The 17,484-nt window shown below is 42.2% G+C and overlaps 2 protein-coding genes across 2 annotated transcripts in view; one reads left to right on the top strand and one right to left on the bottom strand.

Annotated features, from left to right (window-relative positions):
* Positions 1 to 7,668: 7,668 nt before the first annotated feature.
* On the top strand, positions 7,669 to 11,134 carry LOC109156598. The gene is made up of 4 exons (XM_019304451.1): positions 7,669 to 9,362; positions 9,479 to 9,923; positions 10,061 to 10,270; positions 10,466 to 11,134. The coding sequence occupies exons 1-4, from the start codon at positions 7,669 to 7,671 to the stop codon at positions 11,132 to 11,134; spliced, it is 3,018 nt and encodes a 1,005-aa protein (XP_019159996.1).
* Positions 11,135 to 15,803: 4,669 nt separating this feature from the next.
* The window catches only part of LOC109156575 (F-box/FBD/LRR-repeat protein At1g13570-like), a 73,864-nt gene continuing 72,183 nt past the window's right edge, over positions 15,804 to 17,484 (bottom strand). The window contains exons 2-4 of the mRNA XM_019304426.1: positions 16,472 to 17,301; positions 16,214 to 16,378; positions 15,804 to 16,117 (exon numbers count right to left, since the gene is read on the bottom strand). Coding sequence (XP_019159971.1) covers positions 15,839 to 16,117; positions 16,214 to 16,378; positions 16,472 to 17,299 — 1,272 coding nt within the window. The 5' untranslated portion in view covers positions 17,300 to 17,301 and the 3' untranslated portion in view covers positions 15,804 to 15,838. The remainder of the gene's footprint in view (positions 16,118 to 16,213; positions 16,379 to 16,471; positions 17,302 to 17,484) is intronic.

Genomic DNA, 17,484 nt, shown 5'->3' with positions numbered 1-17,484 from the left:
ATTGTTTCAACAATGAAGTCTTCAACAATGTCTAATAAAATTACTAAATTCATATATCCATGTGTAATAAAATTACAAATTTTTCATTTCAAATTTTTTCTGGTTCAAATACTCTATTTTCTATACTGTATATATATCATACTATATATATAGCCGCGCATCGTGCGGGTGCACCTACTAGTTCATGAAAATAATATTACAAAATTTAAATTTACTTCCATTGCTGAATTACAAAAGATGGTATGAATGTTCTAGGACCTTGCAGTTCAACTTCACTACCAAAAGCAATATCCACAGGACCACGGATGCCTACTGGACCTCTTTTTGTCAACTCAGAACCTTATATATATTTATACTGTTTTTAATTTGCAACTAATAAGAGTATATTATTTCTTTTAATACTTCAACAACAAGTAACTGATGCAGTCCATGAAGGTACAAGGCTGTCATTTTCATATAGTATTGTATTAAAACAATACTTTGTGTTTTGTAATGAGTGTAGTTTTTTAGCTAGCAGTGTATGTTTTAGTAGTTTTACATTAGATTATGTTTTCTTCATCCTAAAAATTAAAAAAAAAAAAAATGAGTTAGACTGTAAAAAAGTAAATAGACTTTGTATATGAGTGGAATTGTAGCTATGTGATGGATTTACTTATTGCGTGCTACCATTGCTAAGGATAAATATTAAATGCTGATTTCAATTCAAACACAGACTATAAATTGACTACAACTATGATAATACAAAACTATTATCACTTCAAACCCAAAATTTTACCTGATAAAAACAGACTGTTGAGGGTAATCTTTCACACGATATGAAGAAATTGACAGGATCTACAGTTATAGGAAATAAACGAAAGTCTCAGACAGACGACAAAGTTAAATAATTCATTTTTTAAGTATATTTAAACAGACTTATCCCCAAAAATTATAAGAATTTGTTACAATCAGGTAGGTAAGAATTACTTATCTCTCTTAAAACACAGTTCTATTACTTGGTTTTTTTTTTTTTTTTTGAAAGTAGTTCTATTACTTGGTTAATTTGCATGCAATACATTAAAGACACAATTATCAGTTGTTAGACTAATGGTAAGAAAAAATACATAAATCTTCAAAGTTAACTCACATAGACATAAGAATGTGGACATGCCTTCGAAAATTGAAAAAAAAAAACAAAAAAAAAAAAAAAAAAAAAAAAAAAAAAAAAAAAAAAAAAAACTAGATTTAGGGTTTTGCTTTACAGAACCACAAGAAAATGTGGATAAACGTTATTTAAATGTTTGAATTCGAGAAATTAGCACAGATACACATAGGTCGAGTAGTAGAGGAAGAATCACATACCTGATTTCCTGCTATTGAACAATAAAATGCTTGCTTTCAAGCTCTAGCTTAGCTTTAATTGACAATGGTTTCCAGATCTGTAGCTGGAAAATTTGGAGTAAGTCTGCGAACTTTCGAGATACAGAGACGAGAGATAGGAAATGAGAGGCTAAGGGGTCGTTTACTTCATTTCTTTGTTTTTCCATTTCCAGTTTTTCATTTCTCCATTTCTCCAGTTTTCCTTCTCTATTTCTCCAGTTTTCCATTTCTCTAGTTTTCTAATTTGCATTCCCTATTCCTCTGGTTTTTCACCTCTCGTTTTCATTTCTCTAATTTCCTAATTTCATTAAATATAATCATCTCATATATAATTTGTACATTTCTATAATAATAATAATAATAATAATAATAATAATAATAATAATAATAATAATAATAATAATAATAATAATACTAATAATAGTAATAATAAAACAAAAAATCTGTGGGGAGGAGGAAAAAAAAAAGAAAAAATAATAATAATAATAGCAACGATAATGATAATAATAATAATAATAATAATAATAATAATAATAATAACAAAAAATCTGTGGGGAGGAGGAAAAAAAAGAAAGAAAAAAAAGATAATAATAAAGATAATGATAATAATACGAATACTAATAATATTAATTAATTAATTAATTATAATAATAATAATCATCCCATATATAATTTGTATATTTCTACAACAAAGATAATAATAATAATAATAATAATAAACAAAAAATCAGTGGGGAGGAGGAAAAAAAGAAAAAAATAATAATAATACTAATACTAATACTAATAATATTAATTAATTAATTAATTAATTAATTAATAATAATAATAATAATAATAATAATAATAATAATAATAATAATAAAAAAGACGCGAAGGAGAAGAAGTGAAGAACAAAGAAAAGGGAAAATGACTCCTCAGATGTGCACATCTAGATTCGAAAAGCAAACCTCTCTTACCAAATACTATTTACGTGTGTAATTTCCACTCCTCCATTTGGAGAAGTCCAAATTTTCTTTCTCCAAAAATGTACATAAGGTTGGAAAATGGAGGGGAGTTAGGCAATTGAAAAGATGATTTTAGTAAACAAGTTTTCCATTTTTCATTCTTCCACCTCCCCAATTCTCTGTTTTTCCAAAAAATCCTCAATTTTTTCAGTTTGGTAAACGACCCCTAAATCTCACTCCACTTCCGAGAAAGAGAGACGGGAGATGAAGAAACCAGAGGCTGAAATCCCATTCTTTCTAGAGCATTCTTATGTGTGTGAGTGTATATATATATATATATATATATATATATATATATTCATGACTAGTATGTATACATGAAACGTAAGTGCAAAAGACATGGCCCATATAAGACACAATCCATTGTTGTGTCTAGGGATTCGCTTTCAATTTTTGAAGATGAATGTATATGACAATTATTCAATCATGGTCAATTCTACGCAGCCTCAAGAGTTAATAATCCTAGGGAATTAAAAATTTTGATGTGTTTAAAAAATGTATCATTTCTAAGTACGACTAAAAATGTTATGTACAAAGAAATTTTCAATAATGTTTAATAAAATTGCAATGTTTATCATTACAAGATTATTAGTTATTCATATATTCTATTTTTTCTTATTATATTATACGGTAAATTCTCTCTCTCTCTCTCTCTCTCTCTCTCTCTCTATATATATATATATATATATATATATATATATATATATATATATATATATATATATATATATATATATATATTAGAAAAATATCTTGAATGGTCTGTGATGTTTTGGCGTACCCAATCATGCTTTGACTTTGAAAGTTGAGTCACCTGTTATGCTTCTGAGAAATATTGATCATACTCTCGGATTATGCAACGCTACAAGGTTGATTGTTACTAGGTAATTAGTTGATCACGTGTTGGAAGCCTAGATCCTGTGCGGTACAAATGCAGGAACAAGAGTATTAATTTCCAAAATGTCACTTACACCGTCAGATCCAAGGTTGCCTTTCAAATTCCAACGAAAGCAATTTCCTTTGACGTTATCATATGCCATGACAATCAACAAAAGTCAATGACTATTTTTCAAAAGTGGGATTGTTCTTGAAAAGACATGTCTTTAACCATGGCCAAATGTATGTAGCTGTTTCAAGATTTAGTAACCCAAGGGGTTTAAAAATTTTGATTTGTGGCGAAAATATAACATCTATAAGTACGACAAAAAATGTGGTGTACAAATATGTCTTCAACAATGTGTAATAACATTATAAATTTTAACATTTTAAATTTTTTACATTTTCAAAAAATATATTCTATATATTTCATATACTATACATATTGCCGTGCATCACACGGGTACAAATACTAGTATATTTAATAATATAAAAATAATATAATAATCACATCCTTTAAATTTTATGAAAATTTCATTTTTAGTCTTTTTACATTTATCAGTTTATCAAAAAATTTAATTTCACCAAACACTTTTAAGCATAATCAGCTAGTTAACAGTTCTTCAGTTTTCCGCTTCTAGCTTATAGCTTTTCAGCTTTCAGTTACTTTTCAGCTTTCAACTACCTTTTGAGTTAGGTTTGGCAAACTTAGCCTAAGTATGTTATGAATGTATATACTTTGCCAAATATATGAAAATATAACTATATTTTTATATTGTATATTTTAATATCTTTTAATTTTTAAAAATTATTATTTAACATCATGATAATATAATTTATTCCGAAAACAATAGTGATGTAATATAAGATTAAAATTGAGTCATTAAACATTACATTTATTTATATTTAGAACGGTGTGCCGGCTAAAAAGACAATAGCGAATATCAATATAAGAGTAATTAATAAGAGTAAAAGACATTTTTGGTCCTAGACTTATAGTGGCACGGAAAATTTTGGTCCTCCATAAAAAATTTTGCTATTTTATGAACATACTTCTTGTGACGAGGACATTTTTGATATCTGTCTGTAATTCTATTAAATGGTCATCTAATATGAAGGCAATTGCGTCAATTCAGTCTATCTCACGCCTGCTTTTCCTCCTTCCCTAGGGTTGATGATACCTTTCTTCTACAATATTCTCCAGTTGATGAATGAATCCAGAAGAATCACAATTTCGATGTTACGAAAAAGAAAAAGAATAAAAACATAGATACACTGACCAAAAAACAGAAAAAAAAGATTTGCTTGGGGTTGCGATCACATAGCGAGTTTTGGAGTGAGTTGAAGACGATGAGAGGAGGAATGGAAGAAGCAACTGACTAGAAAATCAGATCAGAGGAAGGAGTAGATAAATAAAAAATTTGTGTGAAGCAGAAAAAGTAGATATGTGTGCTAGTTGATATTAATTTTAGGAAATACTATTATCAATATCAAATTACCCTTCATATTTTTCTTGCTTCTGATGTTTCTTTTATTATTGCATTATTAGGAGTGAATATTTGACATATTACTTTCATCTCTGGATAGACAAGGAGAGCTTCATCTTATTAGGAGCACGCTACTCCATAAACGAAATAGATGAAGTTTGAGAGTTGTGGACATAATACTTTACATAAGAGTGCGTGTAAATTTATTTGTTTTAAACATTAACTTATGTTTAGTTTATGTTTGAATGTAGTTGACAGGATAATAGGGCTGGCACCCGACCCGGATCATGAAGGGGCATCTGACTCAGCATCGCTTGGGAACCCAACGGGCAGAACTCCAACGGTTAGGAATTCCAACAGGTGCCACCTTACTGTCATTGAAGCCAGCATTGAAGCCCCCATTGATGAGAGAGAATTAAAGGCTAGGCTCCCCATTTATGTCCTATGTTGTTACCATTAGGACTCTAAGTATAAATGGGGCTCTCCTCACTAGACAAAGACACACTGTACTTTCCATACTGAAACTAAGGCAATACAACTATTGTCACTTTCTTATTCGTTACTTTATAATATATTTCCGGTAACATTATTACCGTCATTGGTGCTTTCATTGAGAGCCTGAGTCCAATACTCAAGCAGGCTACGACACACAAAACTCATTTCTCTTTCAACAGCAAGCTTGAAAGAATGGCGTCCCGCAGCTCCCATGGTTCTCGCAACGTGAACAATGGCAACACCTCAGGCGACCTCCGTGACCTACTCACCAACAATCGCGGAGGGGACCTCCGAGAACATCTCAACAATGGGAGGCCCGGGGACCTTCGAGATCAACTCAACAATGGAGGGGACCTTCGAGACCAACTCAACAATGGAGGGGACCTCCGAGACCAACTCCACAATGGAGGGGCGAACCAAGTCATGAGCCTCCAGGCAACCATTCAGCAAGCAGTGACGACGGCACTAAACCAAGTGGCGGTGGGACTACAAGGCCAAGTGCCCCCGCCGCGGCCTCAGGAAATAGAGGTAGAATCCCCACGGAGAGTGGATGCCCAGGACGCAACCCGTGCCGCGAGGGACGCAGGGCGTCGCACTAGGACCGGGGGCCCGGGGGAGGGCACCCAAAGAAGCGGACCGGCCGGACGGCAACCTAGGCCCTCCCGCTCTGCCTTAGAACGGTTGGGACACGCGACGCCCGCTCGACAAAGGCCGGAATCGCATGCCGAGGGGTCTTCCGCTAGAGGCCCTCGCCGACACGAGGAAAGAGAAGCGGAAAGATCGCCCACAGAAAGGATGGGCGAGTCTCGTGAGCCGGCCCCGCGCCGGCACGATGACGAGTCGGCCCCGCGTCGACACTTGGATGAGCGACGCGTCGATGAGCCGGCTCCGCGTCGGCACTCAACGGACGAACGACGCGTTGGTGAGCGGGTTCCACACCGACACCTGGAGGGACGAAACGCCGAGGAACGAGCTCCGCGTCGACACTCAGATGGACGACGCGTCGATGAACTAGCCCCACACATGGAGGAGCGGCAGTCGGCCCCGTGCCGGCACCCTAACGAGTCGACCCTAGTCGAAAGGCTGCAGAGAAGGATCGAGGAGCTGGCAAGAAGGGTGGAAGCACGGGAGCAGTCGCCGGAACCCGAGGTACGAATGGCAGCACCGTTCTCCCCAAGCATCATGGACGTACCTCTGCCGAGGGACTTCAGGTTACCCGCCATCAAGGCGTACACGAGAGCCACTGACCCACGTGTCCACATGACTAGGTACAAGGCTGCTATGGTAATGATTGGGGCAGGGGACGCCATCATGTGCCGAGCATTCTTGTCCACCCTGGATGGAACGACCCAAGATTGGTTCAACACCATCCCAGATGGGTCGATCCAAAACTTTGGAGAGTTGTCCAAAAGCTCCCTGACGTACTTCTCGGGTAGCATACATCGTAAGAAACCGTTCTCTCACCTCTGTGCGGTAAAGCAAGATAGAGGCGAGAGCCTCAAAGACTTCCTGATCAAATGGAAAAAGGAAGTCAATAATGTCTACGACTTCGACTCCAAGGCGGCGATCCCGATATTCATCCACGCCTTGAGATCGGGGTATTTTCACAAGCAGCTGAACGCCCACCACCCCCGTTCTTACGAAGATTTGATGAGGACGGCTAGCCGCTATGCCAAGGCAGAGGACGTCGACGGGAAAAAGAAAGATGAGGAGGACGGCAGGAAAAACGGGAAACCTGGGAAAGCTGGTCCGTCCAGCCAAGCACCACGTTCGAACCACCCGGCCGCAGGGAAAGGCCGGGACCATGAACGGCCTCGCCTGGTTTCCCTGCGTAACCTAACTCCTCTTACCCATCCAGTGCATGAAGGTCTCCCCAAAAGGAGACCAAGCAAAGTACTGCAGGTTCCATTGGCAACCCGGACACGACACGGATGAATGTAACGTACTGAAGAGACAAATAGAAGAACTCATCCAGCAGGGCTACTTCCGGCATTTCGTCAAGCGATCCAAGCAGCAGCAACAGCCGCAGCGCAATCGATCAAAAAATCCACCAAAAAATGTCTAGAGGAAGGAGGATAGCGCCGAGCCGTCCACCTCGAACGCTATGAAAAGAGAACATGACCAGATATCTGAGCAGGATGATAGCAAGAAGGAAACCGAGGTGGCGCCCAGACGACAAAAGAAACACACCATACACTTTATCTATGGTGGACCTGCGGGGGGCGACACACCCACAGAGAGGAAAAAGTGGAGCAGACAGCTGTACGTGGGAGAAGTGGTAAGTCTTCCCAAAGGAAAGATGCAGAGGCGGGAGCCCATCACTTTCTCTGACGAGGACCTCCCCGAGGGCCCCTTACCCCATCGCGACGCACTTGTGATCAAGATGGATATCAATGATACGATCGTACATCGCATCTTGGTCAACACGGGAAGCTCGGGTTAATGTGATGTACTACGATGCTTTCACCGAGTTAGGGCTACCTAGAGGCCAGCTCAAAGAGGTACGAACTCCACTCTCTGGGTTTACTGGGGATTCGGTGGAAACAGAAGGGTCGGTGACCCTGCCCGTGGAAATAGGCACGAGCCCCAACATTCGCAAGCTGGACATGGAGTTCATCGTGGTAAGACTCACTTGTGCGCACAACATCATACTCGGGAGGCCAGCACTGGAGGACCTCAAGGCCATAGTATCGGTGGAACACCTGTGTATGAAGTTCCCCACTCCGAATGGAATAGGAGTCGTCAGGGGTGACCGACGGGCAGCCCGCAGTTGCTACGTGAAGGCATGCAAGAAGATTGGCAGTAAGGACCTACAGGTCCACACGATCGCGGAGAAAATTTTCAAAGAAGAAGAGGCCTGGCCCCGCGCCGAGCCCGCGTCAGAAACGGAAGATATAGTTCTGGATCCCTCCAGACCAGACCGAGTGGTGAAGATCGGCATAGGATTAAGCCCAGAACTAAGGGCCCAGATAGTGGATGTAATCCGCCGTTCTCACACGGTGTTCGCATGGGGGCCAGAGGACATGCCGGGCATAGATCGAAGGATCATAACCCACAAGCTCGCAGTCGATCCCAGCGGAAAACCAGTGCATCAGCGAAAAAGGTATATGTCGGCAGAACGAAGGGAGTTCGTGAAAAAGGAGGCGACCGCATTACTCAACGTAGGGCACATCAAGGAGATTTACTACCCACAGTGGCTGAGCAACGTAGTCTTGGCTCCCAAAGGATCAACATGGAGGATGTGCATGGACTACACGGACCTCAATAGGGCATGCCCTATGGTCCGTTTTCCACTACCCAATATAGATCAATTGGTGGATGAGACGGCAGGATGTGAACTCATGAGCTTCATGGACGCCTTCCGTGGGTACCATCAGATATCCATGCATGAGGAGGACGCAGAGAAGACCGCTTTCACCACTCACGAGGGGATATTCTGCTACGTGGTCATGCCGTTCGGACTGAAGAATGCCGGGGCCACATACACTCGTATGGTGGCAAAGCTGTTCAAGACAGTACTGAGACGAAACATGGAAGCATACGTGGACGACATGATCGTCAAAAGTCGCAACGCCACCTCCCATGTCGAGGATCTCAGTGAGGTATTTTCCATTATGAAGAAATTTAATTTGCGCTTGAACCCAAAAAAATGCACCATCGCCGTTGATGGGGGCAAATTTCTAGGCTTCATGGTCACTAGGAACGGCATTGAGCCGAATCCAGAAAAAGTAAGGACTATCCTTGACATGGAGCCTCCGCGGTCCATAAAGGAAGTCCAGAGACTCAACGGGCGTCTGGCGGCCTTAGGCCGTTTTCTATCTAAATCGGCTGAACGTTCCCTCCCCTTCTTCCAAATCTTGAAAAAGAGCAAAGGGTTCGAGTGGATGCCAGACTGTCAAAAGGCCTTTGAAGAGTTGAAAAAATATTTGTTGTCCCCGCCCCTGCTTGCAAAGCCAGAGGCAGGTGAAACCCTAATCCTGTACTTGGGCGTGTCACAGGGTGCGATCAGCTCCGTGCTGGTCAAAAAAGAAGGAGGGACTCAGCGTCCCATCTACTACGTAAGCAAAGCCCTACACGACGCGGAGCTCCGGTACAATGTGTTGGAGAAAACAATATTTGCCATAGTCACTTCATCAAAAAGGTTGGCTCACTACTTCCAAGCTCACCCCATCCACGTACTCTCACATCAGCCGTTGGGAGCTTCCTACGGGATACTAACAGCTCCACCAGGATGGCACGATGGGCCATGCACCTCAGTCAGTTTGACATAGATTTCAAACCAAGGCCCGCCATCAAAGGCCAAGCTCTTGCAGACTTTATAGTGGAGTGCACAGCTCGGGAAGTGACGGACCAGGTAGAAACTGAAGATGGAGGGTGGTGGACCTTGTCCACAGACGGCTCTTCAAACAGCAAAGGTTGCGGCGGTGGCGTAGTGCTCGTCACTCCGGAGGGATTCCGCCCCTACTATGCCATCCGATTCCACTTCAAATTATCTAACAATGAGATAGAGTACGAGGCCCTCCTCAATGGACTGCGATTGGCGGCGGGACTACGAGCTGAGAAGGTCCGAATTCGATGCGATTCCAAGCTGGTGGTCAGCCAGGTATCTGGGGAGTATGAAGCCAACGAAGGAAGCATGCAGAAATACAGAGATGCGGTGTTGAGAACCCTGCGCGAGTTTGAGGGATATGAGATACACCAGGTACCTAGAGAGCAGAACGCCGACGCCGACATGCTCTCAAAGCTAAGTACCCGAGTCCCCAGCCACATTAGGAAGATCGCTCGACTAGAAGACCTCGGACTTCAAGTATCGACGTTTCGTGGGTCTTCCTTGTACAGACTAGGGAGCCATGTTGGATTGATCATTTCAAACGATACAAGGCAGATGGCACCCTACCGCAAGACGAGGCAGACGCAAAGGTAACGAAGTTACGGGCACCCAACTACGTTGTCTCGGGCGATAAACTGTACAAACGCTCCTATAACGGCACGTTACTGAGGTGTCTATATCCAGAAGCGAAGTTGGTGATAAAAGAAGTCCACGAGGGGGTATGCTCGGTGCACCAAGGGGCGTAAACCATCGCACGCCGCATCATGTTACAAGGGTATTTTTGGCCCAAAATGCTGAGGGACTGCGCCGAGTATACAAAGCGATGTCCTAAGTGCCAAGAATTCCAAGCACTGCCGGGTCGACCTGCGACGAACTACACCCCGGTAAGCACCGCGATTCCTTTTTCGAGATAGGGAATTGACCTGGTAGGGGCCCTTCCCACGGGGACTGGAAGCAGGAAGTACATCATTGTGGCCATCGACTATTTCACGAAATGGGTGGAGGCCGAGCCCCTGGCGAGCATCACCGCAGCAAGGTGCAAAAGGTTTGTCGAGAAAAACATCCTGTATCATTTCGGTATCCCTCTCCAGGTAATCACAGACAATGGCCGTCAGTTCGAGGCACGAGAATTTTCAGAATTCTTAGCAGGATGGGGCGTTAAGCATAACCGGGTGGCGGTATCTTATCCTCAAGCGAATGGGCAAGTGGAGAATGCGAATAGAACCATCCTCGACGACCTCAAGAAAAAGCTAGAAGTGGCTGGCGGAGCCTGGGTGGAGGAACTCGACAGCATCCTCTGGGCCTATCGCATGACACCAAGAAGGGCCACCGGGGAAACCCCGTTCGCACTTGCCTATGGATTCGAAGCTCGAGCCCCGGTGGAAGTAATCATACCTAGTAGAAGGGTGGAGGAGTTCGAGTCAGAACAAAATGAACTCCATCAAAGGGTGGATCTGAACTTCTTGGATGAAAAAAGAAAAGCGGCATTCTGCAAGATGGAGAACTACGGTCGTCAGCTAAAGTCCTACCACGATGCAAAAGTCCGACCCCGGTACTTCCAGGTCAGCGACCTTGTGTTGTGAAGAAGGGAAGCCAGCCAACCCCTTGAAGGGGGAAAATTCGCAAAGAAGTGGGAGGGGCCTTACGCCGTGGAGGAAGTCATTCGCCCAGGAACATACAAGTTAAAAACTACAGGGGGAAGAATGATCGATCAGGTATGGAACTCGGAACATTTGATCAAGTACTTTCCTTAAAAATCCTGTAGTAGCAATCATTGGAAATAGTACTTGGCAATCGCGGTCCGTCCGCTTTACACGCTAAAATTCTTGGAAATAATATCTTACTTTCATGGTCCGTCCATGTTATTTACTAAAACAAATTCGTTATCATCTTTTACGAAATTTTCTGAAATAATATCTCGTTCTCATGGTTCGCCCGTGTTGTAAAAAAAAATAAATAAAAATTAAAAAAAATAAATATAGAAGCTCGGATGGCCGAGGCCCGCCTCGGCCATGATTTGGCCGAGGCGCACGCCCTCGGCCAAAGGTTGGCCGACATGTTTATAAAAAAATAATTATAACAACATGTTTATTCCGAAGTAACTAGTTTATTTCGAATATTCTAAAAATAGTAGCAAGTTGTTCAAACACAGAAAGCAAATTGTTCAAAGACATAGCTAGAAAGCAAGGGAAAATCTCAAGACTATGAACTACTCATGATCCGAGAGCTCCTCAATCATAATCTGATCAAGTGGAACATTGGGGACGTTGCTAGTGTCGATGCCGTGAAACTCGTCCACCAAAGAATCCTCACGAGCGTCCATAACATCATCAGTGGATTCATTCTTAGCATCAGGATCTGGATTCTTCTCTATTACAGGCAAGCCGAGGGACACGGGGTCAAAATTTGGAACCTTCTCCCTCAGCACCGAAAAGATCTCCTGTTGCTTCGTGTACCGCCCAATGTTAAAAGCCACATATGCCTCAGCCTCAACCGCCTCTTGACCAGCCCCAGTCTTGAGGAATTCTCGGATAGCCTCAGGATGGCACATATAGTGCATCGCGTCCTCCCTAAACTCGGCGGAACTCTTGTAGACCTCCACAGCCCGGCCGAGGGCGTCGGCATGGCCAGCACGGGTCCTCTCGTGGTCCTCCCGCTCCTTCACGATGGCAAGTTTAGCCGCTCCGTGCTCTTTCCTCAGGGCCTCAAGCTCGCCCTCCATCTTGCTTATAGCCTCCGCCCGAGCCAACAGCGCTTGGTGCTCCTTCCTTAGCGCCCCGAGCTCGCCTTCCATCTTGCTCAAAGCCCCTTCCCGGATCGATAGCAGGTCCTTGAGGCTCTTGTTGTCCGCGTCCCTAATTTTAACATCCTCAATGAGCGAGTCCGTCACCCGCCGTCGTTGGGCATGAATGATCTGTCCCTCTAGCAAGCCTGAAAGTAACAAACAGAGTAAGACACACGCCAGGGCAGAGAGGGAACATTAAGTATGAAAACACTAACCTCAAAAATGTGCCTGAGATAACGCTCTTGCAGCATGTTGACATCCATGGCGACAAGGTGTTCCAAGTTCGCAGGAGGAGCGATACGAGCAGCATACTCAACCGCATCAAGGCTCTTATTTATCAACGACGCTCCGAGTGGCATGTCCATGCCCAGTCGGATCAAGTTGGTCCGAACACGCGAGCCAAACTCATTGGAAGTATCTCCTTGCACCTCGGGGGGTTGAGGGGAAAAGGTAACGACCGTGGGTGTGCGAGTCGGTGGAGGCTGCGTCACCCCCTCGGCAACCTTGGCTGGAGTAGGCGTACGCACCCTCTCGGCGACCTTGGTTGGGGTAGGCGTACGCTCAACGACCTTGGATGGGGTCGGCGTGCGTGCTGGCGGAGGCGGCATCACCTCCGAGGCCTCGGCTTGACTCTTTTTCCCTTTCTCCACCTTGCTCTTCTTAGAGGGGGGATCCGGTCGCGACAAGTATCAGCTAGTTCTCGAAGATGAAGACATGGTACCTGCAATAAAAAGAAGACAAGTTAGAGTTAGTGGTTGACGAATAAATACTGAGTGGTAACTGAAGAGTACCCGTGGGTGAAAGAACAGCCGGATGAGCCCTCACGAAGCCTAAGCCCGCGAACTTCCACTCGGTAGTATAATCAACGATCGATAAAAGACCATCCCCCAGTAAATCATCTACATCTCGGCGGAGGGAGGGACTCATGTCAAGAGTAGGAGGGCAACGTAAATGGGATCCCCATGTGACACGAAAGGGAAACGGATGACCCACAAGGGTGACAAAGACATATTTGGGTTTCCAATCCTTGTTATAAGTAGGACGGTCCTCAAAGAGTTTGAAATGCGGCCTGCTCGAAACCATGATAAATCCCTTACCCCCCTGAGAAGTCCTACCAACTATGAAAAGAGCCTGGAAAAGATCTAGCGTGGGTTCTATCCCTTTGTCCTTACATAGAGCAAGAAAGCCCGCAATTACCTGGTGACCATTGGGAACAAGCTGGTCGGGGGCTATCTCGTAGTGGTTCATAAAATATATCACAAACCTATGAAGGGGAAACCGCAGCCCAACCTGTAGCACAAAAGATGGACCCCAAAATACTTATCCAGGGGTGGGTCGATGATATTACCCCGAGGGTCAGGAGGGAGAGTCAGAACGTCAGGACTAAGGAGACCTCTAATATCATCCCAATCCCGTCCCCCTAATTGAGGCTGTATGGACAAGACAAGGGACTTATCAAGAACAGAATAGGAGGCCTTGCGTTTTTTCTTCTTTTTCATTTGAGGCTTAGGTGTAGGCGAGTCAGCAACAAACGGAAGAGGGGAAAAATTTTCAAAAAGAGGGGAATCAGGAAGAAGGTATTCCTCATCAAAATCAAGTTCTCCAACATCAATCAAGGGAGTGACATCCATTATGAAGCAAAAGACACTAACATCACATCGGTTACAGATAAGCTCGTAAGACTTGGTACAAAAACTGCTTGTCAGGAAAAGAGCGTGTCAAAAAAAAAAAAATGGTTGAGGCCGCGCCTCAGCCAAGGTCGAGGCACACGCCTCGGCCTCCTGGTCGAGGCGACGCCTCGACCACAAGCAGATCCAAAAATAAAAAAAAAAAAGGGCTGAGGCCGTACCTCAGCCAAGGCCGAGGCACACGCCTCGGCCTCTCGGTCGAGGCTGCGCCTCGGCCTCCTGGTCGAGGTGACGCCTCGGCCAAGAGCCAATTCAAAAAAAAAAAAAATTCATATATATTAAATACAGACGTATACTCATATATACATAAATACATTGTAAAATAAATTGCAAAATAATAATGACAGCGGAGACTTACAGAGCTGTGGCAGAAAGTTGTTGAAGAAGTGCTCTCAAACTGCTCAGAGAGACAGGGGTTTATATTGGAGAGGAGCTTGAGATAAAAAATTTAAATGAAGCAGGAAAGGATTGGGAAAGCACAAATCAGGGATTTGGAAGGCAAGTTAGGGATTTGGAAAACAAAACCAAATATCCTAAATCAAGCAGAATTCTACACAGGATCAAATAAAATATCCTAAATCAAGGGGATCCTACACAAGATCAAAATAGATTCAGCTTTACTCCCAAGTCAACTCAAACACATCCGTTGACTCAGGAGTAGGGGGGACTGGTGACAGGATAATAGGGCTGGCACCCGACCCGGATCATAAATGGGCATCTGACTCAGCATCGCTTGGGAACCCAACGGGCAGAACTCCAACGGTTAGGAATTCCAACAGGTGCCACCTTACTGTCATTGAAGCCAGCATTGAAGCCCCCATTGATGAGAGAGAATTAAAGGCTAGGCTCCCCATTTATGTCCCATGTTGTTACCGTTAGAACTCTAAGTATAAATGGGGCTCTCCTCACTAGACAAAGACACACTGTACTTTCCATACTGAAACTAAGGCAATACAACTATTGTCACTTTCATATTCGTTACTTTATAATATATTTCCGGTAACATTATTACCGTCAGTAGTGTTGATTGTTATTATTGTGTTGATATTATAAGTATATTGTGGTGTTTTATTGTGTTGATTATTACTCGTGAATTATATATATTGTTGTGTTTGGGTTTATAGTTATTAGTGTTAATTAGTTGGTTTTAATTTTATTGTTGTTGAATAGATAGTTTAATTAATTGTTATCCGTTTTGGATAAATTTTTGTTTTCATTTGGTAATTTTGGAAAATTCTGTACAGATTGAACCAATAAAATTATGTAATATTCATTTTTTAAATAAAATAATAATAATAAAAAATTGATATCCGCGACACCCTCTCGGATGAGGGTGTCGTGGAAAGTAATTATATAAAAAATAAATAAATACTTTCCGCGGCACCCTCTTGTAAGAGGGTGTCGCGGAAACATAATAATAAAATATATTAAAGGAATTTCCGAGTCAACCTCGAAAAGTCTGTATTAAAAAAAAAATCGTCCTCAGCTTTCCGCATCACCCTTTACAGGTGACTCGGAAAGCGAAGGACTTTCACAGTCACCAAGATCCGAGTCATCTGTACAGGTGACTCGGAAAGTGTTTTATAGGGAGACTCAATTTTTTTTTTTTTTTTTTTTTTTGTACTAGTGTACAAGGCACAAAGGTGTGCAATCACATCAATTATGATACCAAAAAGGGAAGTTATTCAACTTCAATGTTATTCTTTAAAGAAAATAAGAAATTTCATACATGAAATGCTACCTATTTGGAACTAATCCAACATAATTACAAGCTGCGAAATGAAAACTTTAAACACATAATTTTAGTCACAAGTTCAAAATATGATTTCTGCTTTCCTTGAAGTTCGAGGAAATACAACTAACTCTTTCAAAATATTAGAGACCTCCGATGCCACTACTTTCTTGTCCACAAAACTAACCCTTTCTAAGGCCGGGCAGCACGCAAGTATTAGCTTTACAAAAAGCATTTGAGCTCTTGACCCCTGGAAATATTTGATCTTCAAAGCCCGCAAACTGTTAATCTCCTCGCTCATGCAGCTAGGTTCTTGCAAATACTGTAAAACGAGGTTGTTGTCAGCAGTCGCTGTTGCAACCTATACATACAACAAAACTGAAATAAGTTAAAACCACAACAGTGAGAGTAGGGTAGAAATAAATAAATAAATGTAAGTAGACCATAAGTTTCTCACGTTTATCATAATTTCAAGGCTATGCACCCTAGGAGAGCTGTGAAGCAAGCAAAGGATGCTGGAGATTTGTACCAGATCGGTAAAGTTAATTTGAAATAGTGTAAGATCCCTCAAGTAGTTGATTTTAACTGGAAATGCACTCATAATAGAGCCTGCAGCCAAAAGCTTACCAGCACAGAGAAAAATATAATGATAATGCAACCTAAACACATTATATTGTTTGGGAAATAAGAATTGAAATCTTAAAAGAGATTGTACCTTGAGATAGTATCCATCCAGAAAAAGGTTTGAAATTAGAGGCCAGTGTTCAATCAAGCTTGCTAAATTGATCCTCTCACCATGGCCAACAGATTTAAATTCATTTGGCAATACAAGACATGCATATGTAATACTTTTGCAGTTCATAAAACAACTCAGTTTAACCCCATGATTGTTGCAAAGTATCAAGGCCCAAAGTGATGATAAACAGCCATCAAAGTTCAAGTGATCCATACCACTGCAGCTTTGTAACCTCAAACGTTCAAGCTTTGATGCAGCAAAGATAGAAGCAGAAACCTCTGGCTTGAAAGCAACTTGAGACAAAAAAAGCGCCTTAAGATTTTGAAAGCTTCTTATAGTACCACATGGTTGTTTGAAGATACAGTTATACAGATACAGATGCGTAAGTTCTTGACACAAGAATACATAAGAGGGAAGTGCATAGAGATCCCTACTGGAATTCTCCACTGTGAGTTTCCTCAATCCATGGCTTGACAAGTATAGTATCCATGGATCAATGTTTGGGTACTGTGACATGTGTACAGCAGAAAGGTTGACATGAAAAGTTAGAATGGGCCCAATATGTTGTAAGAGAATTCGATTGCCTATTCCAACAAAATCATTTCTGGTGACAGTGACTATATCCTGGGGATCAAGTACAAGATTCGGGTGACCAGCCCATATGTATCTCCATTTTCTAGACAAAATACTTGTTCTTGCTGCATCTCGAGCAGGCAAGCAATCTAGGATGCAATTTAAAACATCCGTTGGCAAGTTAAGAAGTTGATCATCCATGGCCCTCCGTTTGGTATTTCCTGAGATATCCATTCCTAATAAAATGAGAAACCAGCATTAGAAAATCCAATTGTAAAAGAACAGTTTACAATATTTGTTTTAGTTTTCTTTTCATCACCCAAATTCCCTATCTCTTGTTAACCCTATGTTAAATAGGTGTTAAAATTGAGGACAAAAAACGTAAAATCAAATATTTTAACCTTTCTTCTTCAATTTGT

This window comes from Ipomoea nil, unplaced genomic scaffold, assembly GCF_001879475.1.
Source record: "Ipomoea nil cultivar Tokyo-kokei standard unplaced genomic scaffold, Asagao_1.1 scaffold2742, whole genome shotgun sequence".
Taxonomy (NCBI): Eukaryota; Viridiplantae; Streptophyta; class Magnoliopsida; order Solanales; family Convolvulaceae; genus Ipomoea; species Ipomoea nil.
Note: the sequence above shows the minus strand (reverse complement) of the source record. Positions and strands in the feature narration are given on the sequence as shown.

Bases quoted from the DNA above. Each gene is read 5' to 3' on its own strand.
- LOC109156598 (XM_019304451.1), top strand. From the start codon at position 7,669: ATGTACTACGATGCTTTCACCGAGTTAGGGCTACCTAGAGGCCAGCTC. The intron at 9,924-10,060 runs GTACCTAGAGAG...TTCCTTGTACAG, and splicing joins AGGGATATGAGATACACCAG to ACTAGGGAGCCATGTTGGAT. The intron at 10,271-10,465 runs GTATGCTCGGTG...TTTTCGAGATAG, and splicing joins TAAAAGAAGTCCACGAGGGG to GGAATTGACCTGGTAGGGGC.